General features: G+C 68.1%; 2 protein-coding genes across 2 annotated transcripts in view; one reads left to right on the plus strand and one right to left on the minus strand.

The window, feature by feature from the left end:
- LOC144279424 (rho guanine nucleotide exchange factor 1-like) overlaps nt 1-11,639 on the minus strand; it is a 93,926-nt gene extending 82,287 nt beyond the window's left edge. Inside the window, exons 1-8 of the mRNA XM_077840921.1 lie at nt 11,541-11,639; nt 7,963-8,090; nt 7,006-7,077; nt 6,685-6,768; nt 6,452-6,565; nt 4,791-4,889; nt 4,441-4,483; nt 1,266-1,371 (exon numbers count right to left, since the gene is read on the minus strand). Of these exons, the coding sequence (XP_077697047.1) occupies nt 1,266-1,371; nt 4,441-4,483; nt 4,791-4,889; nt 6,452-6,565; nt 6,685-6,768; nt 7,006-7,032 (473 nt within the window). The 5' untranslated portion in view covers nt 7,033-7,077; nt 7,963-8,090; nt 11,541-11,639. The remainder of the gene's footprint in view (nt 1-1,265; nt 1,372-4,440; nt 4,484-4,790; nt 4,890-6,451; nt 6,566-6,684; nt 6,769-7,005; nt 7,078-7,962; nt 8,091-11,540) is intronic.
- Nucleotides 11,640-13,571: 1,932 nt separating this feature from the next.
- On the plus strand, nt 13,572-18,168 carry CD79A (CD79a molecule). The gene is made up of 5 exons (XM_077841346.1): nt 13,572-14,287; nt 15,659-16,129; nt 16,480-16,598; nt 16,819-16,887; nt 17,426-18,168. The coding sequence occupies exons 1-5, from the start codon at nt 14,233-14,235 to the stop codon at nt 17,537-17,539; spliced, it is 828 nt and encodes a 275-aa protein (XP_077697472.1). The 5' UTR covers nt 13,572-14,232; the 3' UTR covers nt 17,540-18,168.
- Nucleotides 18,169-22,625: the final 4,457 nt, after the last annotated feature.

Genomic DNA, 22,625 nt, shown 5'->3' on the forward strand with positions numbered 1-22,625 from the left:
TAAATCCAGCCCCCGCCGCACCGCCCGGCCCCCCAAATCCAGCCCCCGCCGCACCGCCCGGCCCCGCCAAATCCCAGCCCCCGCCGCACCGCCCGGCCCCCCCAATCCAGCCCCCGCCGCACCGCCCGGCCCCCCCAAATCCAGCCCCCAGCCGCACCGCCCGGCCCCCCCAAATCCAGCCCCCAAGCCGCACCGCCCGGCCCCCCCAAATCCAGCCCCCCAGCCGCACCGCCCGGCCCCCCCCCCAAATCCAGCCCCCGCCGCACCGCCCGGCCCCCCAAATCCAGCCCCCGCCCGCACCGCCCGGCCCCCCAAATCCAGCCCCGCCCGCCCGCCCGGCCCTCCCAAATCCAGCCCCCGCCGCACCGCCCGGCCCCTCCCAAATCCAGCCCCCGCCGCACCGCCCGGCCCCCCCAATCCAGCCCCCGCCGCACCGCCCGGCCCCCCCCAAATCCAGCCCCCGCCGCACCGCCCGGCCCCCCCAAATCCAGCCCCCCGCCCGCACCGCCTCGGCCCCCCCAAATCCAGCCCCCGCCGCACCGCCCGGCCCCCGCCAAATCCAGCCCCCGCCGCACCGCCCGGCCCCTCCCAAATCCAGCCCCCCGCCGCACCGCCCGGCCCCTCCCAAATCCAGCCCCCGCCGCACCGCCCGGCCCCCCCCCAATCCAGCCCCCGCCGCAACCGCCCGGCCCCTCTCCAAATCCAGCCCCCGCCGCACCGCCCGGCCCCCCCAAATCCAGCCCCCGCCGCACCGCCCGGCCCCCCAAATCCAGCCCCCCAAATCCAGCCCCCGCCGCACCGCCCGGCCCCCCAAATCCAGCCCCCGCCGCACCGCCGCGCCCCCCCAAATCCAGCCCCCGCCGCACCGCCCGGCCCCGCCAAATCCAGCCCCCGCCCGCACCGCCCGGCCCCCCCAATCCAGCCCCCGCCGCACCGCCCGGCCCCCCCAAATCCAGCCCCCACCCGCAACCGCCCGGCCCCCCCCAAATCCAGCCCCCAGCCGCACCGCCCGGCCCCCCCCAATCCAGCCCCCGCCGCACCGCCCGGCCCCCCCAAATCCAGCCCCCGCCGCACCGCCCGGCTCCTCCCAAATCCAGCCCCCGCCGCACCGCCCGGCCCCTCCCAAATCCAGCCCCCGCCGCACCGCCCGGCCCCCCCAATCCAGCCCCCGCCCATCTCCCCAGCCCCTCCACCACACTACCCCACCCCTATTACCCCGACTGCTGCCTCTTCACCCCCCCGAATGGGAGCCCCTGGCAACCCACCTGAAATCCTCTAGCTGCCGCGAGATGTCGGGCTCCTGGAAGTTCTGGATCTCGTTCAGGAACTCTTGCAGGGTGTCGTCCGGGAGCAGCTCCGGGCGGATCCGGTCTGTGGGCAGAGAACAGGGCGCTGCGAGCTTCCCCCAGCCAGGGACTCCGGCGCTGCGAGCTTCCGCACAGCAGTGCCCCCCGCCAGGGATTGAGACTCTTTTCCGGCGCCCCGTGAAGGATCCCGGTTCTGTATTTGGAGAAGGAGACTCCCAACCCCCACCCAGGACCCGGCCTTTCCCCAACTCCCCTGGCTACGGCCCCACACGGGACCTGCTCCAGCCGCCCTCCGCGGGGCCCTACATGATTCCACGATCTCCACCCACAAAGCAGGGGTGGGGGCTGGGTATACGGGGACCCCACGCCCGGTGCTGGGACATGGCCCCTTTGGGGCGGGGGCTGGGTATCCAGCTGTGTGGCCGTTTGGGACAGGAAGTGAATGTGAATCCTGGATCTGAGCAGCAGCTTCAGCCAGTAAAATCTGGGGCTTTCCTAGGAGACCAGGTGGGGACGGGGTCCAGGGCCAGTGATGGGGCGGTTGGGGGGGGACCAGGGGGACAAATGGGGGGTGTTCAGCCATTCAGAGACCGCCCAGCCCAGCCGGCTGCAGTGCTGCGGGGACGGCCACCAGGTGTCTCCCTGTGCCAGCTTGGCAGGGTCTGGCCCAGGTCGGCTCCCCCCGCCCCCCCCCAGCCCTGCCGGTGCCCCTCACTCCCGCCCCCCCAGCCCCCCGCCCGCCCCCCCAGCCCTGCCGGTGCCCCTCACTCCCACCCCCCCAGCCCCCCGCCCGCCCCCAGCCCTGCCGGTGCCCCTCACTCCCGCCCCGCAGCCCTCCGCCCGCCCCCCAGCCCTGCCGGTGCCCCTCACTCCCGCCCCCCCCAGCCCTCCGCCCGCCCCCCAGCCCTGCCGGTGCCCCTCACTCCCGCCCCGCAGCCCCCCGCCCCGCCCCCCAGCCCTGCCGGTGCCCCTCACTCCCGCCCCCCAGACCCCCACCCGCCCCCCCAGCCCTGCCGGTGCCCCTCACTCCCCGCCCCACAGCCCGTGCCCCTCACTCCCGCCCCCCAGCCCTCCGCCCGCCCCCCAGCCCTGCCGGTGCCCCTCACTCCCGCACCCCAGCCCTGTCGGTGCCCCTCACTCCCACCCCCCAGCCCCCCACCCGCCCCCCCAGCCCTGCCGGTGCCCCTCACTCCCGCCCCCCCAGCCCTCCGCCCGCCCCCCCAGCCCTGCCGGGTTCCCTCACTCCCACCCCGCAGCCCCCCGCCCGCCCCCCAGCCCTGCCGGTGCCCCTCACTCCCGCCCCCACAGCACCTCCACCCCCGCCCCCCCAGCCCTGCCGTGCCCCTCACTCCCGCCCCCCAGCCCCCCGCCCCGCCCCCCCAGCCCTGCCGGTGCCCCTCACTCCCACCCCCCAGCCCCCCGCCCGCCCCCCCAGCCCTGCCGGTGCCCCTCACTCCCACCCCCCAGCCCCCCCGCCCGCCCCCCAGCCCTGCCGGTGCCCCTCACTCCCGCCCCCCAGCCCCCCCGCCCGCCCCCCCAGCCCTGCCGGTGCCCCTCACTCCCACCCCGCAGCCCCCCCCACCCGCCCCCCAGCCCTGCCGGTGCCCCTCACTCCCGCCCCACAGCCCTCCGCCCGCCCCCCAGCCTGCCGGTGCCCCTCACTCCCACCCCGCAGCCCCCCACCCACCCCCCCAGCCCTGCCGGTGCCCCTCACTCCCGCCCCACAGCCCTCCGCCCGCCCCCCAGCCCTGCCGGTGCCCCTCACTCCCACCCCGCAGCCCTCCGCCCGCCCCCCAGCCCTGCCGGTGCCCCTCACTCCCGCCCCCCAGCCCCCCGCCCGCCCCCCCCAGCCCTGCCGGTGCCCCTCACTCCCGCCCCCCAGCCCTGCCGGTGCCCCCTCACGCCCGCCCCCCCAGCCCTGCCGGTGCCCCTCACTCCCGCCCCCCAGCCCTCCGCCCGCCCCCCCAGCCCTGCCGGTGAGCCCTCACTCCCGCCCCCCAGCCCTGTCGGTGCCCCTCACTCCCACCCCCCCAGCCCCCCGCCCGCCCCCCCAGCCCTGCCGGTGCCCCTCACTTCCCGCCCCCCAGCCCTGCCGGTGCCCCTCACTCCCGCCCCCCAGCCCTCCGCCCGCCCCCCCAGCCCTGCCGGGTTCCCTCACTCCCACCCCGCAGCCCCCCCGCCCGCCCCCCAGCCCTGCCGGTGCCCCTCACTCCCGCCCACAGCCCTCCACCCGCCCCCCCAGCCCTGCCGGTGCCCCTCACTCCCGCCCCCCAGCCCCCCGCCCACCCCCCCAGCCCTGCCGGTGCCCCTCACTCCCGCCCCGCAGCCCTCCGCCCGCCCCCCCAGCCCTGCCGGGTTCCCTCACTCCCACCCCGCAGCCCCCCGCCCGCCCCCCCCAGCCCTGCCGGTGCCCGTCACTTCCCGCCCCCCCAGCCCCCCGCCCCCCCCAGCCCTGCCGGTGCCCCTCACTCCCACCACCGTAGCCCCCCGCCTGCCCCCCAGCCCTGCCGGTGCCCCTCACTCCCACCCCGCAGCCCCCCCGCCCCCCCCAGCCCTGCCGGTGCCCCTCACTCCCACCCCGCAGCCCTCCGCCCGCCCCCCAGCCCTGCCGGTGCCCCTCACTCCCGCCCCCCAGCCCCCCGCCCGCCCCCCCAGCCCTGCCGGTGCCCCTCACTCCCGCCCCCCAGCCCCCCGCCCGCCCCCCCAGCCCTGCCGGTGCCCCTCACTCCCGCCCCGCAGCCCCCCGCCCCCCCACCAGTTCTGCCGGTGCCCCTCACTTCCCGCCCCCGCAGCCCCCCACCCGCCCCACAGCCCCCTGCCCCCCCACCAGCCCTGCCGGTGCCCCTCACTCCCGCCCCGCAGCCCCCTGCCCCCCCCAGCCCTGCCGGTGCCCCTCACTCCCACCCCGCAGCCCCCTGCCTGCCCCGGCCCCCAGGATTCTCCTTGCTCCCTGTTCTAAGCTGCCGTGCAGTTCATGGTACAAACAGCTGCCGGGTCCCACTCCAGACGCAGCTGCATCTATGGGGCGGTTGGTGAGGCCGGGAGGGGACCCTGAGGGACGGGAAGCAGGGAATGGGGGGGGCTGGGAGGTGGGTTATCTCCAGTCACCCCAAGCTCCGAGTGCGACGCTCACCCAGTTCAAACTGCACCGGCTGCGGGACGGGGACACGCAGGAGCTGGAGAGAGAGAGAGAGAGAAGGGGGTTTAGAACAAGGGGTCGAGTCCCCGGGGGGGGCACCAAGGGGACCCGGGGCCTGAAAACTGCAGGTGGAGGGAGCAGTGAATGGGATCCGGGGGGGAGGGCGGTTTCATACTTCTGATGGCCCCAGCGGGGGCCCCAGTGGAGTCACTGGGTGGGGGGGCAATGGCTCAGGGGGTCACTTGTGGGAGAAGAAACAGCTGGAAGGGGTATTGGGCTCATTCTGCAGGGACGGGGGGGCCATTCTGGGGGTCTCTCCAGTGGGGTTCACAGGGGGCTCTCACCCCCGCCTTGTCCAGGAACGTGTGGCAGAAATCCAGGAAGAATTTCTTGCTCTCCTTGGGGCTCATGCTGCGGATCAGATCCACGTGGAGGTAGCAGAGCTGGAGGGATGGGGGGGATCAGAACAGGGGGGCACCTGGGAGCCGGGGGGGGACAGGCAAGTCTCAGCCTGCCTCCCCCGCTGCCAGGTACCCCCCCCCCCATTGCTCTCCCCAGGCCACCTCCTCCCCCGCTGCCAGGTACCTCCCCATTGCTTTCCCCAGGCCACCCCCTCCCCTGCTGCCAGGTACCCCCCCATTGCTCTCCCCAGGCCACCCCCTCCCCTGCTGCCAGGTACCCCCTATTGCTCTCCCCAGGCCACCTCCTCCCCTGCTGCCAGGTACCCCCCCATTGCTCTCCCCAGGCCACCTCCTCCCCCGCTGCCAGGTACCCCCCATTGCTCTCCCCAGGCCACCTCCTCCCCCGCTGCCAGGTACCCCCCATTGCTCTCCCCAGGCCACCCCCTCCCCTGCTGCCAGGTACCCCCCATTGCTCTCCCCAGGCCACCCCCTCCCCTGCTGCCAGGCACCCCCCCATTGCTCTCCCCAGGCCACCCCCTCCCCTGCTGCCAGGCACCCCCCCATTGCTCTCCCCAGGCCACCCCCTCCCCTGCTGCCAGGCACCCCCCCATTGCTCTCCCCAGGCCACCCCCTCCCCCGCTGCCAGGTACCCCCCATTGCTCTCCCCAGGCCACCTCCTCCCCCGCTGCCAGGTACCCCCCCCCATTGCTCTCCCCAGGCCACCTCCTCCCCCGCTGCCAGGTACCCCCCCATTGCTCTCCCCAGGCCACCCCCTCCCCCGCTGCCAGGTACCCCCCCATTGCTCTCCCCAGGCCACCTCCTCCCCCGCTGCCAGGTACCCCCCCCATTGCTCTCCCCAGGCCACCCCCTCCCCTGCTGCCAGGCACCCCCCCATTGCTCTCCCCAGGCCACCCCCTCCCCCGCTGCCAGGTACCCCCCCATTGCTCTCCCCAGGCCACCCCCCTCCCCTGCTGCCAGGCACCCCCCCATTGCTCTCCCCAGGCCACCCCCTCCCCTGCTGCCAGGCACCCCCCCATTGCTCTCCCCAGGCCACCCCCTCCCCTGCTGCCAGGCACCCCCCCATTGCTCTCCCCAGGCCACCCCCTCCCCCGCTGCCAGGTACCCCCCATTGCTCTCCCCAGGCCACCTCCTCCCCCGCTGCCAGGTACCCCCCCCCATTGCTCTCCCCAGGCCACCTCCTCCCCCGCTGCCAGGTACCCCCCCATTGCTCTCCCCAGGCCACCCCCTCCCCCGCTGCCAGGTACCCCCCCATTGCTCTCCCCAGGCCACCTCCTCCCCCGCTGCCAGGTACCCCCCCCATTGCTCTCCCCAGGCCACCCCCTCCCCCTGCTGCCAGGCACCCCCCCATTGCTCTCACCAGGCCGCCCCTCCCCCACTATTGGGATCCCTCCCCGGCCTGCACTCCCCCTGCCGCCCCTCCCCCTCCTCAATTCCCCACCCTCAGGAGCCCCCCCCAGTTGCCTCGGCGACAGAGTGAACAGGTCACTGAACCAGCCTAGGGTCCTGGGGGGTCACCACGAGGTCAGTGACCTGTCACCTCCCGCCGGGGTGTAGGGTGCTGATGCCCAGCCCCCCGCACTCACCACGGGGCAGGAGTCGAACTGCAGGACCACGTGGTGGAGAAAGGCCATGAGATAGGCCGGATGCTGCTTCACCAGACACATGCTCTGGAACGGGCTGCTCTGGTCCTCCAGCGTCTGGGGGGACAGCCTGGGAATCAGGCCCCCGAGCCCCGAGACGCCCCGTCCCCTCCCCCACTCAGACCCCTCCCCCCGCGGCCCCACCCCGGGACCCCATCTCCCAGGCCCCCCCTCACCGGCTCGATGTCGTTCTCAAAATCCTCGTCCTCCGCCCCGATGATGGCCACGCTGGACCCACTATGGGCACCTGGTGCTGGGCCCTGGGGGCAGAGAGAGAGAGTGGGTTGGGCCCCGTAGGGGAGGGGCAGGGGCCCAGAGAGGGTACCAGGGGGAACAGAAAGGGGGAGGGATTGAGGGGCCCAGGAGGGAAGGGCCTGGGGGAGCTTCACCCCCAATTCCAACCCCCCACCTGCATGGGCGGGGGGAGGGGGCTGGGGCCAAGCAGACCGTTCAGCGATGGGGTACCGGGGGGCCCTCCGCTCCCCCCAGCCACTCACCCCGTTGTATGGCTTGTCCGGCTCCATCCTGCCCTTAGGGAGGTCCCAGCTGCCAGCTCTGGGGGGACCCACCTGCCAAGGACACCAAGGTAGGTCACGGGGGTGCAGACAGCAACCCCCTGCCCCAACCCCTCCCTGCCCCCCACTCCAGTTGAGCCTAGCTCAGCCCCCCCCATGGGAAAGGCCACCCCCCACTGGTACAAACCGCCCTCCCCCGCAGGGGATGTGGAGTCTGCACGTGTGTGGGGGGTGTTTGGTGGTACTGGGGGGGCTGCGTGTGGGGGGCTGTCTCCTGCATACCCCACCCTCCTCGCCCGGCCCAGACATTCCAGCGCGAGCTGGAGGTGAGCACGGGATGAATACAGGGTTTGTGTGGCACAAAGAGCCTCAGATCCCTGACCGGGCCAGGGGGCTCCCGGCTGCCAGCTTGACTCACACCCCACCCCTGGGACAGGGCGGGAGCCCAGAGCCGGGCAGGGGGGCGGGGGCACATCTGTCTGAGCCTGCAGAGCACTCGCCCTGGAGTCACTGCCCCCCGGTGGCTGGCTCTGGCATAGCGCCCCCCAGCCCCAGCCGGATCCTGTGGCTGTCAGTTCCGCAGGCCTGGCCGAGCACAAAAGCAACTGGGTGAGGGGTAATTTCACCCCCTCTTCTCCCTTGGGGGGTGGAAATTGGTCCCCTCACATTCCTAAAGCTGCCAGAAAGTGTTGGGTGGGGCTGAGGGGGCAGCAGGTGGTGGGGAGCAGTGCGGATGGCGGTGGAGGTCAGGGTGCGAAGAAAGGGAGGGGGCAGCAGGTAGGGAATGGGGAGGTAAGGATTAGGGTGCACGGAGGGGGGGAGCAGGGAACAGCCTGAGCCGGCCTTGGGGGAGCAGGATGGGGGCGCAGGGCCAATTCATCCCCCCAGCCGGGGCGCCTGTTTGGCAGCCCCACCCCCCACATCCTCCCCATCTGGTACCTGCTTCCAGGTGATGCCAAGACGAGACCACAAGCAGCAAATCCCCCTCCTCCCTGAGGCTGCAGGGCCCGGACACCTGGGTTCCTCGGTGCACCCCCTTCCTCAGCCGGAAAGGCGGCTCCGCTGGGCTGTCAAACAAAGCAAGGGCCCCAGATTATTTACAGCGAGAAACTCAGAGACTCGGCTTCCTGCAGGAAGTGATGAGCCGTGGCCACATCCCCCCCCAGGGCCCGACCGACCCACAATCCCCTGGTGCCGGTCACCAGCCAGGGAGCACTGACTTCCCAGGGACACAGAGAGCCTGCCGGTGCCCCTCACTCCTGACCCGCAGCCCCTGCTAGCCCACCCTGGGCTCCAGCCCCCCCCCCCAGCTCTGCCGGTGCCCCTCACTCCTGACCCGCAGCCCCTGCTAGCCCACCCTGGGCTCCAGCCCCCCCCCCCCCCCAGCTCTGCCGGTGCCCCTCACTCCTGACCCGCAGCCCCTGCTAGCCCACCCTGGGCTCCAGCCCCCCCCCCCAGCTCTGCCGGTGCCCCTCACTCCTGACCCGCAGCCCCTGCTAGCCCACCCTGGGCTCCTGCCCCCCCCCCCCAGCTCTGCCGGTGCCCCTCACTCCTGACCCACAGCCCCTGCTAGCCCACCCTGGGCTCCAGCCCCCCCCCCCCAGCTCTGCCGGTGCCCCTCACTCCTGACCCGCAGCCCCTGCTAGCCCACCCTGGGCTCCTGCCCCGCCCCAGCTCTGCCGGTGCCCCTCACTCCTGACCCACAGCCCCTGCTAGCCCACCCTGGGCTCCTGCCCCCTCCCCCAGCTCTGCCGGTGCCCCTCACTCCTGACCCACAGCCCCTGCTAGCCCACCCTGGGCTCCAGCCCCGCCCCAGCTCTGCCGGTGCCCCTCACTCCTGACCCACAGCCCCTGCTAGCCCACCCTGGGCTCCTGCCCCGCCCCAGCTCTGCCGGTGCCCCTCACTCCTGACCCACAGCCCCTGCTAGCCCACCCTGGGCTCCTGCCCCGCCCCCCAGCTCTGCCGGTGCCCCTCACTCCTGACCCACAGCCCCTGCTAGCCCACCCTGGGCTCCAGCCCCCCCCCCCCCCAGCTCTGCCGGTGCCCCTCACTCCTGACCCGCAGCCCCTGCTAGCCCACCCTGGGCTCCAGCCCCCCCCCCCCCCCAGCTCTGCCGGTGCCCCTCACTCCTGACCCGCAGCCCCTGCTAGCCCACCCTGGGCTCCAGCCCCCCCCCCAGCTCTGCCGGTGCCCCTCACTCCTGACCCGCAGCCCCTGCTAGCCCACCCTGGGCTCCTGCCCCCCCCCCCCAGCTCTGCCGGTGCCCCTCACTCCTGACCCACAGCCCCTGCTAGCCCACCCTGGGCTCCAGCCCCCCCCCCCCAGCTCTGCCGGTGCCCCTCACTCCTGACCCGCAGCCCCTGCTAGCCCACCCTGGGCTCCTGCCCCGCCCCAGCTCTGCCGGTGCCCCTCACTCCTGACCCACAGCCCCTGCTAGCCCACCCTGGGCTCCTGCCCCCCCCCCCAGCTCTGCCGGTGCCCCTCACTCCTGACCCACAGCCCCTGCTAGCCCACCCTGGGCTCCAGCCCCGCCCCAGCTCTGCCGGTGCCCCTCACTCCTGACCCACAGCCCCTGCTAGCCCACCCTGGGCTCCAGCCCCCCCCCCCCCAGCTCTGCCGGTGCCCCTCACTCCTGACCCACAGCCCCTGCTAGCCCACCCTGGGCTCCAGCCCCCCCCCCCAGCTCTGCCGGTGCCCCTCACTCCTGACCCGCAGCCCCTGCTAGCCCACCCTGGGCTCCAGCCCCCCCCCCCAGCTCTGCCGGTGCCCCTCACTCCTGACCCACAGCCCCTGCTAGCCCACCCTGGGCTCCTGCCCCCCCCCCCAGCTCTGCCGGTGCCCCTCACTCCTGACCCACAGCCCCTGCTAGCCCACCCTGGGCTCCTGCGCCCCCCAGCTCTGCCGGTGCCCCTCACTCCTGACCCGCAGCCCCTGCCAGCCCACCCTGGGCTCCAGCCCCCCCCCCCAGCTCTGCCGGTGCCCCTCACTCCTGACCCGCAGCCCCTGCTAGCCCACCCTGGGCTCCAGCCCCCCCCCCCCAGCTCTGCCGGTGCCCCTCACTCCTGACCCGCAGCCCCTGCTAGCCCACCCTGGGCTCCAGCCCCCCCCCCCAGCTCTGCCGGTGCCCCTCACTCCTGACCCGCAGCCCCTGCTAGCCCACCCTGGGCTCCAGCCCCCCCCCAGCTCTGCCGGTGCCCCTCACTCCTGACCCGCAGCCCCTGCTAGCCCACCCTGGGCTCCTGCCCCGCCCCAGCTCTGCCGGTGCCCCTCACTCCTGACCCACAGCCCCTGCTAGCCCACCCTGGGCTCCTGCCCCGCCCCAGCTCTGCCGGTGCCCCTCACTCCTGACCCACAGCCCCTGCTAGCCCACCCTGGGCTCCTGCCCCGCCCCAGCTCTGCCGGTGCCCCTCACTCCTGACCCACAGCCCCTGCTAGCCCACCCTGGGCTCCAGCCCCCCCACCCCAGCTCTGCCGGTGCCCCTCACTCCTGACCCGCAGCCCCTGCTAGCCCACCCTGGGCTCCAGCCCCCCCCCCAGCTCTGCCGGTGCCCCTCACTCCTGACCCGCAGCCCCTGCTAGCCCACCCTGGGCTCCTGCCCCGCCCCAGCTCTGCCGGTGCCCCTCACTCCTGACCCGCAGCCCCTGCTAGCCCACCCTGGGCTCCAGCCCCCCCCCCAGCTCTGCCGGTGCCCCTCACTCCTGACCCACAGCCCCTTGCAGCTCCCCCCCTTCTGGGAATTGTTGACACATTTGCTCCCGGAGGGGCTCCAGTCTCTGCTGGTGACTCCCAGGATCTCTCCGGCTGCTCCCAGCTGTTCCTGACAGGTGGCAGGTGGGGGAGGGGTCTTTGTGTCTGCAGGATGGGGGGGGGCCTGGGCCCCCCCCAGAGTGGGTCCCTGCCTGGGCCCAGCCTGTCCCAGGGGGGTCAGAGATGGCAGGTAGAATCCAGTGAAAGATTTCACCAATTCTAGACGTGGCAGGAATCGGGGGGGGGGGGGGCGGGGGGGAGGAGAGATCTGCCCCCCCCCAGGTTCCCAGCCCCCATCTGTCTCTACAGGGGCACCCTCACCCCAGCTGCCTGGTGTGGGGCCAGTGCTGGGAGCCTGAGGGGCAGAGCCGCTGGGGGTGCAGGGAGGGGAACGGGGGTTGTCCCCCCAATATCCCCATAGCACCCGCTCCGTGGAGCACAGCAGCCAGCGGGAGGAGGACGGGGTGCGGGGGGGCTTCCCCCTCTAGGGGGCGCCACTTCTGGGGCGGGGGTGAGGACTGGCCTGCGGGGGCGGACATGGGTCCCTGCCCCTCCGGGGGACAGCTCAGATCCGGCCCCCCCGGACCCACAGAGCCCTCCCAGCCCCGAGAAGCCCCCGTTGCCCCACAGCGCCCCCCCGAACCCTCCCAGCCCCACCCGGGCACCTTCCGGGGGCGGGGGGGGGGCCGCGACGCGAGTCCGGGGGATTCCCACCGGAAACGCCACTTCCGCTCCGCGCCCCCCGGCCCGCTTCGGGGCGGGTCTTACCGGCCCCTCGCTCCGCACCGGGACCGGGACCGGGACCGGGCAGGTCAGGCCGCTCCGTTGCGCTCGGCTCCGGCGGCGGGACCGGGGGGGGCGGGAGCAGGAAGCCGCTGCCTTTTCCGGGCTCCCCCCCCCCCGCTCCCTGCAGCGCTTCCTGGCCGGGCCACTAGAGACCGAGACCCTCCCCAACCCCCCTGCACCGCCCCCTGACTGCACCCCCAGATCCCCCTGCACCGCCCAGCCCCCCCAACTGCCCCGCACCGCCCCCGACTGCACCCCCAGATCTCCCTGCACCGCCCCAGCCCCCAACTCCCCCGCACCACCCCCTGACAGCACCTCCAGCTCCCCAACTCCCCCGTACCGCCCCCTGACTGCACCCCCAGATCCCCCTGCACCGCCCAGCCCCCCAACTGCCCCGCACCGCCCCCGACTGCACCCCCAGATCTCCCTGCACCGCCCCAGCCCCCAACTCCCCCGCACCACCCCCTGACAGCACCTCCAGCTCCCCAACTCCCCCGTACCGCCCCCTGACTGCACCCCCAGATCCCCCTGCACCGCCCCAGCCCCCCAACTGCCCCGCACCACCCCCTGACTGCACCCCCAGATCCCCCTGCACCGCCCCAGTCCCCCAACTGCCCCGCACCGCCCCGACTGCACCCCCAGGCCCCCAACTTCCCCGCACCGCCCACTGACTGGACCCCCAGTTCCCGACTGCACCCCCGCACCACCCCTAGCCCCCATTACACCACCCCAGCCCCCAAACCTTCTTGCACCCCCTGCTGCACGCCAACCCCCTGCACCCCCACTGACTGTACCGTCTAGCATGACCCCACTACGCTGCCACAACCGTGCACCGCCCCCTGACTGCACCCCCAGCTCCCCACTGCATCCCTTAGCCCCCCTGCACCGCCCCAACCCCCTACACCGCCACTGATTGCACCCCAGCCCCCCACGGCAACCCCAGCACTCCCTACACTGCGCTCTGCACCCCCCAGCCCCCCCGCATCCTGCCCAGCTCCCCCGCCTTTCCTGCGCCCCTTCCAGCCCCCCGTACCCCTACCTCTACCCCACCGACTCCCCTGGACACACACACACCGGACCCAGAAGTTTGGGGTACAAACTTTCCAGTGTGAGCACCTAATGATCGCCCGCCCTGCCCTGCACTCTACCCCGCCCCCACGTGCCGGGCCCGATTCCCCCGGGAAGGGGGGGGGGGGGCCTGAGCTGGGCCTGGAGTCTGCGCCCCTCCCCCACCTGCTGCGTGCGCGCCCTCTGGCGGCGAACCCCGGGTCCTGCGCCTGCCGCGCCAGCCCCGTCTGAAATTACCGCGCAGGGAACTAACCCTGCGGCCCAGAATAGCGCGGCCCGGCGGGGGCGGGGGCCGGTTGTACCGGGACCCCTCGCTTGGCGCTGGCATGCAGCTGCCTCTGGAGTGGTGCGGGGGCTGTTTGTACAAGGACCCCTCACACAGTGGCAGGGACCTGGCCCCTTTGGGGTGGGGCAGGGCCCAGTTATACAGGGACCCCTCGCCTGGCGCTGGCATGCAGCTGCCTCTGGGGTGGGGCAGGGGCTGGTTACAAATCTCCCCACACAGCAGTTTGAGAGAGAAGCTGAAGAGGAAAAGCCTGCATCCCACTGACGCGGCCGGGGCCAAACGCAGGCAGCAAAGTGGCATTTGGCCCAGGGGTCCCGGCCTGACCCCCCGGAGGCCCCACCCCACGCCCTGCCACACAGCGCCCCCTAGTGCCGCACTGGGGTCAGCACTGGCTGCCAGGGGACACGCACACACCTGCAGCACAGTCCCTGGCCGGACCGACAGGGGTCTCGGCAGGTGCAGGGAGGGGATCTCCCCTCTGGGCTTGGAGCAGGGGCCACGTGGCTGGATCCGTGCCCAGTGCTGGGCCCTGCGCTGCCCGCGCCTGGTGCTGGGCCCCCCACATTCCCTGCGGCTGGTGCTGGGCCCCCTGCGCTCCCTGCCAGCTAGTGAGACCCTGGGGAGGGGCTGGAGCAGAGCCCTGAGGATGATTCAAGGGTTCAAAGCCCTGCCCCAGAGCCAGAGCTGCCAGGAGCTCCCACTGTTCAGCCGGGCCCAGGGAGGGTTGTGGGGGACTTGGTCCCTATCTCTCGGCTCCGGGGTCGGGGGCTCTTCACTTCAGCAGCGAAAGGCCAGTCGCGCCCTGGCCGGGAGGGGGAGCTAGACCTGGTCGGACAGGGCATTGGGAGACCACAAGCTGGACCATGGATCCCCCGTCCCTGACCATGTTAAATCCCTGAGCTCTGAGATCTGCTCCGGTGACGGTTTGGGGGCCGGGCTGTGGCCTGTGTGATGCACACAGATCCCTACTGCCCTGAGAATTCCCACCCCACTCCCTGCAACACAGGTCCCCTCGGCTGGCCCTGGGGACCAGAGAGTACCCCCCCCGAATCCCCCATCCCAGTCCCCCAGCACCGTGGAAGTCTCCTAGCCAAGCGTGAAGCCTGCCAGCAGCTGTTCGAGCTAGTGCGTGAGGCCGGAAGGCTGCAGAGCTGGGCAGGACCCGCGGGGGCGGGCATGCAGTGGGGCGCATCTCCTGCTGATGGGCACCGAGGAGAAAAGCCAGGACCCGGACGGACGCTTTGCACATGCAGAGCCGGCTGCAGCACGCAGGGCTTCTGCTCCGCACCCCGGCACCAGGAGACGTGAACCCCGACCACCATGGAGACGGGGCCAGCGTGGGTCTGTGTCCTGATCCCCCTCTGCCTCTTGCCGGGTAGGTTCCACGAGGGATCTGGGGGGATGGGGAGCCCCAGCAATGGGCAGAATCACAGCTGAAGCTAAGTAATCTGCCAGCAGCGCTGGGCCGAGGGAGACGGACTGGCTGGGCAGAGCTCTCCGTTCAGCGCCCCACAAGCACCCAGGCCCTGCCCTGGGGCAGATCAGCCAGCGCCCCCTAGAGGGGAAAGGCCCCGTGCCCATCCCCCCATCCCCTGAGCGAGCCAGTCCCCCCTGCTCTGGGACTGGATCAGGGCCAGCGCCCCCTAGAGGGGAAAGGCCCCGTGCCCGTCCCCCCATCCCCTGAGCCAGGCCAGCCCCTAAACCCCCAGAACAGGGTCAGGTGTAGAATCTGGCCTTTTCTTTGCTAGTTTCGCTTCCTGTCAACAGAGACTGAAAGGAGGAACTGAAAGCATCTGGAGGCTCTGGTATCAGGGGCTGCAGCTGAGTGATCCGAATGGGGGGGTGGCCTGGGGTGCAGGCATCTCTGAGCCCCTGGCCCCATCCCCGCTGTGCAGGGTGGCCTGTCTCTGGGGCTGGCTGATTGTTCCTGGTGGTTTGGGGGCTAAGGGTTAGTTCCTTTTTTTTAATCTCTGGGGTGGGGTAGGATGCAAATCTGTGATATAACAGACAGAGGGACAGACAGCAGCACGGGATGGGGGGAGCTGATCCAGGGAAGGTGCAACTCACTGATCCATCTGTCACAGACCTACACCCACCCAGTCCTGCAATGCCTGGCAGCAAGGGGGGGAAGCCTCCCCTGCTCTAACCACCAGCCCCCACTCCCCTCCCAAAGCCGTGGAGAGAACCCAGGAGTCCTGGCTCCCAGCCCCCCTGCTTTAACCACTAAAAGTGAGCCCCATCTCACTCTGTGCCCACAATCTCCTTGCTCTGGGTTCTGGGGGTGATCGGGAGCCGTGGCGGAGGGGGGAGAGGGCTGTAGGAGCAGAATAGGCCCCCTCACCTGCAGTCTCTGCTGCTAGGTTCCGGGGGGCCTGGAGTCAGTGAGAGGCTGGGGGGCCAGGGCAGCCTCCATCCCACCCCGCTGCCTCCCCACCCTGGATAGCCTGGTATTCCCCCTAGGTCAGACCAGTGCCCCATCCGGCCCAGCATCCGCCCGCCCCCTGCTGCCCCCAGATCTTCCTCCCCAAAGCTCATCCCCGCAGGCTCGTCCCGCACAGTATTCCCCCTCCCGATCCCCCACCCCTGTCCTGCCCGGTATCCCCCCCAGATTGTCCCCCAGGCTTGTCCCACACAGTATCCCCAGCTTGTCCACCTAGGCTTGTTCCACCTGGCATCCCCCTGAATCCACCAGGCCCATCCCCAAGGCTCCGGCTGGTGAGCTGTGGTGTGTCCCCCACCCCCACAGGACATCTTTGCCACGAGCTCTGCACAAACACGACAGCGCTGTGCAATGGGACCACCTCGAATGTGACCGAGGTCCTCCCGGCCCCCAGCACCCCTTGGCCCAGGGGCCCCGTGGTCAGGGTGCAAACCAGCCCGGCCGCCCAGCTCCTGGCGGAGAACAGCCTTGTGAAGGTGGAGGCTGGCCTCACCTCTGTGACTGTCCCTGAGGGGGGCCGGGCGACCCTGGAGTGCCGGTTCGAAGCCCCATCTGGGGCCCGGGTCACCTGGAGCCGAGCCTCTCGGAACTGCAGCGAGCCCATCCTGGTGGCCAATGGCACCGGTCCCCAGCACAGCGTGGCCATCACCGCAGGCACCGGCGTCTCCATCCTCAGCTTCCACTCCGCCAGGAAGAGCGACATCGGCCTGTATTTCTGCCAGGTGCAAACTGACGAGGCCTGGGGCCAGTCGTGCGGCACCTACCTGCGGGTTCGCAGTGAGTGAGGGCCGGGGGTCACTGGGGGCATGCAGCAGAACAGAAGCCACCTGGCCCAGGGTGGCTGCGGGGTCCCCAGGCAAACCCCAGCTGGGACAGTTCCCTTTGCCTCCCTCAGTCCCCCTGGGCCTCTCTGCTGGTAAACAGCTTGGGGGGGAGGCGGGGAGTCTGTGCAGCTGGCCTGCCCTATGCCAGAGGGCCCTGCGTGGTGTGTGTGGGACCTCGTCCCGCCCCAGAGGGGGCTGCGTGGTGGTGAAACTCGTCCCACCCCAGAGGGGGCTGCATGGCAGTGGCGGGGGAGGCTCTGGGGACTTTGGAGCGGAGCTGACCCCCTCCCCCTGGTGTTGCAGAACCCATCCCGGTTCCCTTCCTGAACATGCGGGAATCCACCAAGAACCAGCTGATCACCGCCGAGGGCATCCTGCTCCTGTTCTGTGCCGTGGGGCCCGGCATCTTCCTCCTCTTCAGGGTGAGCCCCTCGGTCCTGGGACCCCCAGACACTGACTGTGGGCTGGGGCCTGGCCCCCCGCCCTGGGGAGCCTACATCAGGGTCCCCCTAGTGCCTACGGGCTGCTTTGATGGGGGGGGGCAGTGTGATCCCCAGGCAGGCAAATGGGCAGGCTCACTGTGGGGGTGGGGTGAACGCCGCGCGGCCCCTGCCTCACGCCTGCTCCCCTTGGCTGTTGCAGAAGAGATGGGAGAATGAGCGGCTGCTGCAGTCCAAGAAGAACGAGTACGAAGAGGAGAATCTGTACGAGGTGAGCTGGGGGGGCGCAGGTGGGGTTGTGTCAGGGAGGTTATGGGAACGGGAGGTCCCAGCCTTTGGCCCCTGCCCAGCACAGCTAAGAAGGGTCAGCCAGGGTCCCTGCACGGAGGGGAGGCCCCCCAGTGCTGCAAAGCGCAGAGTGGGGTAACGTGGAGATTGCCCTAGGGGGCGCTGGGCTGCAGGGAGCAGGGTGTGGGGCGCTGGCCCCTGGCAGTCAGTGCTGGCCCCAGTGAAGAGCTAGGGGGCACTGGGCTGCAGGGCGCAGTGTGGGAGGCTCAGCGGGGGGCGCTGGCCCCTTGCAGTCAGTGCCGGCCCCAGTGAAGTGCTAGGGGGTCACCCAGTGCTTCTGGACACCCCACCACTGCTGTGTGAAGTGCTCTGGGTCTGTGTGGGGCAGGAGGGGCTGGGAAGCATCAGCTGCTGTGACTGGGCCCCGCGCTCCCCACATGGCCCCTATGGGGCAGGTGCCGGGGGCTGAGCCCCTCCCTCGGTCTCCAGACGAGCCAGCCCCCTCTGCTTTGCCACACTAGGGCCTGAACCTGGACGAGTGCTCCATGTACGAGGACATCTCGCGGGGCCTGCATGCCACCTACCAGGACGTGGCCAACCTCCACGTGCTCGACATGCAGCTGGAGAAGCCGTGAGGGGGGCACCGGCCGTGACCCGGGGACCTCTTGGTGCCAGCTGGGTCCCTGGGTCTGGTCTCTCCACGGCAGTTTGTCCCAGGCTGCTGGGCGAGGCCTCCACCGCAAGCCTGCGTCACCCTGATTGTCGCCACGCTGGGAGGGGAGGGGAGTTGTGCGTTTACACAGACCGTTCTGCTCTGGGGGCCTGGGAGCCGGGTGCTCTCCCCAAGGGGAGAACCGAGTTCCTCTCAGGCAGGAGACGCTTGTCAGGCTAAATGTCATGTTGCAATGGGTGCGCTCCCCACTGAGCGAAGTGCGGGGCGAGGCACGGTGAACTCGCCGGGGAGATCTCAGCAGACCCCGCAGCAGCGGGAAGTGTGGACCGATGGCAGAGGGTGCAGAGATCCACCCGGGTACCCTTCACCTGGGGACAGACTGCCGGGGTGCTTGTCTTACAATGCGGGGGGCGGGGGGTGTCGCAGCCGACTGAGTCGTTAATTTAGGTGAGCTAAACTTCATTAGCGCAGCAGTGTCTTGTCACTTCCCGCTGGGCGTGTTATGAGTTTATTTTACATGTAGCCGTTTCTCTCTGCCTCTCGCTGTCACTCCAGTCTGTTCAATAAACGTGTCCGTGTTCTCTCGCTAAACCAGCGGCTCTCAAAACGTCTGTACTGGCAACCCCTTCCACACAGCAAGCCTCTGAGTGCGACCCCCCTTATCAATTAATTTGTATATTTAGCACCGTGATAAATGCGGGAGGCAAAGCGGGGTTTGGGGCGGAGGCTGGCAGCTCCTGACCCCCAGTTTGAGAACCCCTGCTCCAGACCAAGGGCTGTGCTGGGGGCTGAGCGGTAGCAAAGGGCAGTGGCTTCCCTGGGGGCTCTGCTGCCAAGGCTGTTCTCTGCCATGGGGCTTCTCGGGATTTGGAGGCGGAAAGGCTCCAGATCGCACTGACTCGCTCCAAGCCTGGGCTACTCTCCAGCGCCTCACACAACAGGGCTCCAGCTGGAGTTTCTCCTGGCTTGGCCTCACTCCAGCCCCCGGGAGGTTTCTCTGGGTTCAGATTCTTGGGGAGTTTGGCCCGGAGGGGGTTGTGTTGCCCTACTCAGACTAGGCAAGACACCCCCTCTGCCTGCCTCGCTCACACACACAGCCGGGTCACCGGGGGACAGTCGGGGGCTGCTCTGCTCAGAGTGGTAGACGAGCCCTTGGGTGTGGGGGGGTCGTTTTTAGAGCACTGTGTGGCTCAGACACAGAGCAATCGCCCTCACCCACCTGCCCAGTCAGTCTACCCCAGGGGCCGTTTCTCTGCCCAAACCATCGGACTAACCCCTCGGGACCTGCTCCAGCTGCCCCTGGGTACGCTGTCTGAACCCAGGCCTCTCCCTGCCGGGTGGGGCAACACCCATGACCCCCTGAGCTTCGCTAACTGGACAATTTAATGCTCAATCAAACAACAAGCTGTTTATTTTCCAAGGAGAGCGGTTGCTATCCAGTGCCGCAGGCTGCGGCTGTGTAAGGCAGAGGGTGGGGGGCTTGCGGGAACAGAGCCGTGTCTGTTCGAGCTCGGCTCAATGAGTGAGGTCAGCGAGGCTCCCGTCTCCGCCCAAAGTCCAACATTTTCGTGACCCCTCCTCCTAGTACCTGCAAGAATAAAATGATAAGGGACAAGACTGATTACAAGCAGAGCTACATTTCCATGCTCTTTGCTTTAATTGTAATAAAGTTTCCATGCCCCGGGACACCCCTGCCTCTGGTGTAACATCTAGGAGTGGGAGTCAAGGAGCAGGAGCCATGGGGGTTGTACAAACCAGTCCCTTCCCCCTCCAGGAGTAAGGCCAGGATGAGAGCGGAGCAGCAGCTCTAGGTAGTTACGGTTGAGATTTAACAGAGGACTTTTCTAAATGCTCTGCAGTCTACATGCTTCCTTGGGTTGTGTGAGGGCTCTGCCTCATGGGGTGGGGGCAGGCGGGCAGGGTGAGTGGGCCCGATTTGCATCATTTGAGTAAGGGGTAACACAGTTAAGGTGATGTGGTAGGAGGGCAGTTACCTTAATCCTGTGGTTCCTGGGTTGCAGAGGTTTAAGTTTACCCTCTGTAGTCTGGGAGGGAACGAGAGGGGGCTGGGCAAGCTTCACTCTGCATTAACATTTCAGGGCAGTTAATAGAAGTTTATGAGCCTGCTGCTGCACTTGCTGGATAGAATAGGTCAGGCTTAGAGGGTTGTGCTTTGAGAGCCAGCTGCCTTGGTTGGGTTCAGTCACTGCCCCCTGCTAGTGTTGGGGACACTGGGGCATGGCCACTAGGTAACTCGAGGGGATGGAAGACCACGAGTGGCGACCTCGCACTAGGCCCAGGTGTCCTTGGCCCCCGCTCCCGCCTGGAGGCACACACAGCAGCTCTGCGTACTAGGCCCAAGTGTCCTTGGCCCCCCGTCTGGAGGCACACACAGCAGTTATGCTGAGAATCTGCAACAATATGCTGCAGAGTCCGACTGCCTGAAACTAAGCAAGGCCAAACAGGGCAGATATGGAAGAACAATGCTGAATAAAGCAGCTTTATGTATAGTTTAACAAATGATACAGAGAACCAGGGAACTAGCTGGGAACTGGATTGGCTGGCTATATGGATACTTAGGGCAGCTTGCTATTGGATAAGTATGCTGGGAAAAAGGATGTATAAAAGCCTGTGTAACTTCCTGCTTTGGGTGCAGGATTTGAGATTTTATTCTCCCTGTACCTTTTTGCAGCTGCAAATAAACTTTTCTGCTTCTCCACCCCGTTGTGATTATTGGGTGCAGCACACCGGGTAACGAACTACTCAAGCTGTCGTTCAGCCTCTCGGCACTGGGTGCCGGCAACAGCTTTTGGCGTCCCTGGGTGGGCTCGAGGCTGCAATTTAGCCTTGCCCGGACCTCTCCTGGAGGTCAAGGATTGCGGCAAGAACCGACGCCCAGTGCGCACCGGTGAGTTCACCGGGGCCTCGGAGGAGACGCGATTTGATCGACCCCAGAGGGCACAACGGTGCAACGCACTCATATAGTGGAGAAGCTGTTGTGGTGGACAATGGTGAAAAACTGGTCCCTTGGATAAGGTAGGAACCTTTTGAAATCCGGATTATATGCTCTGTTGGAACCTGGGAATGCCCAGAGTTACCCTGTAGGTATGGGACAGGGACAGAGCTCAGGGGTTAGGGCACGCTGTATACCCCTAGAGTGCATTCTAGCAAACTGGAAGGTATTTGGTGCGGATCCAATGACTAAGAACCAATTAAAACGATTCTGTACAGTTGACTGGCCTCAATATCAACTAGAGGACGAGGAGTGGTGGCCACCAGGAGGGTCAATTAATTACAACACGATCCTCCAGTTAGTTTTGTTTTGTCAGTGAATGGGTAAATGGAATGAATATTTGTATGCACAAGTGTTTATGGCTTTAAGAAATAGAACAGAGCTGTAATTCTGCAGAGTTGTAATATGACTCCAACTGATTCGGTAGTAGCTAATGTTAGTCCCCAGACCCCCACCCCCACTGTAATGGCAGAGCCGGTGTCCCCTTCGGCCCCCACACCTCCACCTTATATAAGGGTAGGATGCCTCGGGTTACAGAGATTGCCCCCTCGGTGGGACTCTATCCTTTGCTTACCGAGACTGTTGTGGCTTGCCCAGGGGCAGACGGACGTCAGGCTACCACTATGCAAGTTTACACCATTGTGCCATTCAATCCAATAGACTTAGCAGTTTTTAAAACACAGGCTGGGGAATTCTCAACGAACCCAAGCAGGTTTATTTCAGTCTTTGAGGGGTGCCTCAGTAGTCACAAGCCAGATTGAGACGACTGTAACATCCTCCTGCGAACCCTATTGTCTGAGGTTGAAAGACAACAGGTTGTGTCCAAGGCAAGGGAGGAGGCGCAGAGACGGTACGACCGGGATCGTATTAATGTCCCTGACCCGGATGCACAAGTCCCCCGAGCAGACCCCAGGTGGGATCCAAATGATCATGGGGATATGACCCGCCTTACCTCCTATAAGGAGTTGCTTTTGCATGGACTCCGTCACTCAGCTGTCCAACATAATAATTGGGCAAAGCCATATGAAGTAATGCAGGATTTAAAAGAAATCCCAGGGGCCTTTCTACAGCGTATTCGGGACACCATTCGACAGAACACTAATGCAGACCCCGATGATCAGGCAACTGAGTCAATTATTAAGGGAATTTTTACGAGCGGAGCAGCCCCTGATATTAAGAGAAAGTTACAAAAAAAGGAGGATTTAATGGGCATGACCATGGCACAAATCTTAGAGACTGCAAACCGAGCTTATAGTCTGAGAGAGACAGAGAAGGAGAGAAAGCAAGTGAGATTGATGGTAACAGCGGTACAGGCCGGCACTAAGAGAAGAGGCCGGGGAGGAAGGGGCCATGGACGCGACCGTCCGGGCCCGCAGGAGAGACGACTGGGTCGCAACCAGTGTGCCCTGTGTCGACAGGAGGGACACTGGAAAAATGAGTGCCAAAAGAGGAAAGAAAAGGGGGGGTGCCCCTATGATGGTGATGGCGGAACAGGAATAGGGGTGTCAGGGGAGATGGACCACTCTACCCCCGGAACCCCGAGTAAAGATGCGGGTGGGAAGCTCAGAAATAGATTTTTTAGTGGACTCTGGAGCGGCCCGAACTGCCGTAAATCGACCCCTTCGGTTGCCAGTGGCAGATTCCCTTACTGTGGTGGGAGCCACAGGCAGGGACACCAAGTGCCCAGTGTATGCCCCAGCGGAATGCGCTTTGGGAAACAGGACTATATCCCACAAGCTGGTATACCTCCCTGAGTGTCCAACGCCTCTGCTGGGACGGGACCTGCTCTGCCGCCTCGGTGCCACCCTGCATTTTACTGAGGATGAAATAACCCTTACCTTACCCCCTGTGACGAAGTGGGACTGTTCTTAATGTTTCCTCCGAATATTGTGGGGGTGCCTCAGTTTCCCCTGTGCAGTTCTTAAGTCTCTAGGGGGTGGGATAAGGGTGTACGATCCTGCAGAGCACTAGAGGGCAGGTGTGTGCAGGGGTCTGGACACAGAGAATGGCCGACACCCTGTTTCCTGGCCACTGA

The sequence above is a fragment of the Eretmochelys imbricata genome, chromosome 24 (assembly GCF_965152235.1).
Source record: "Eretmochelys imbricata isolate rEreImb1 chromosome 24, rEreImb1.hap1, whole genome shotgun sequence".
Taxonomy (NCBI): domain Eukaryota; kingdom Metazoa; phylum Chordata; order Testudines; family Cheloniidae; genus Eretmochelys; species Eretmochelys imbricata.

Bases quoted from the DNA above. Each gene is read 5' to 3' on its own strand.
- CD79A (XM_077841346.1), top strand. From the start codon at position 14,233: ATGGAGACGGGGCCAGCGTGGGTCTGTGTCCTGATCCCCCTCTGCCTC. The intron at 14,288-15,658 runs GTAGGTTCCACG...CCACCCCCACAG, and splicing joins CCCCCTCTGCCTCTTGCCGG to GACATCTTTGCCACGAGCTC. The intron at 16,888-17,425 runs GTGAGCTGGGGG...TTGCCACACTAG, and splicing joins AAGAGGAGAATCTGTACGAG to GGCCTGAACCTGGACGAGTG.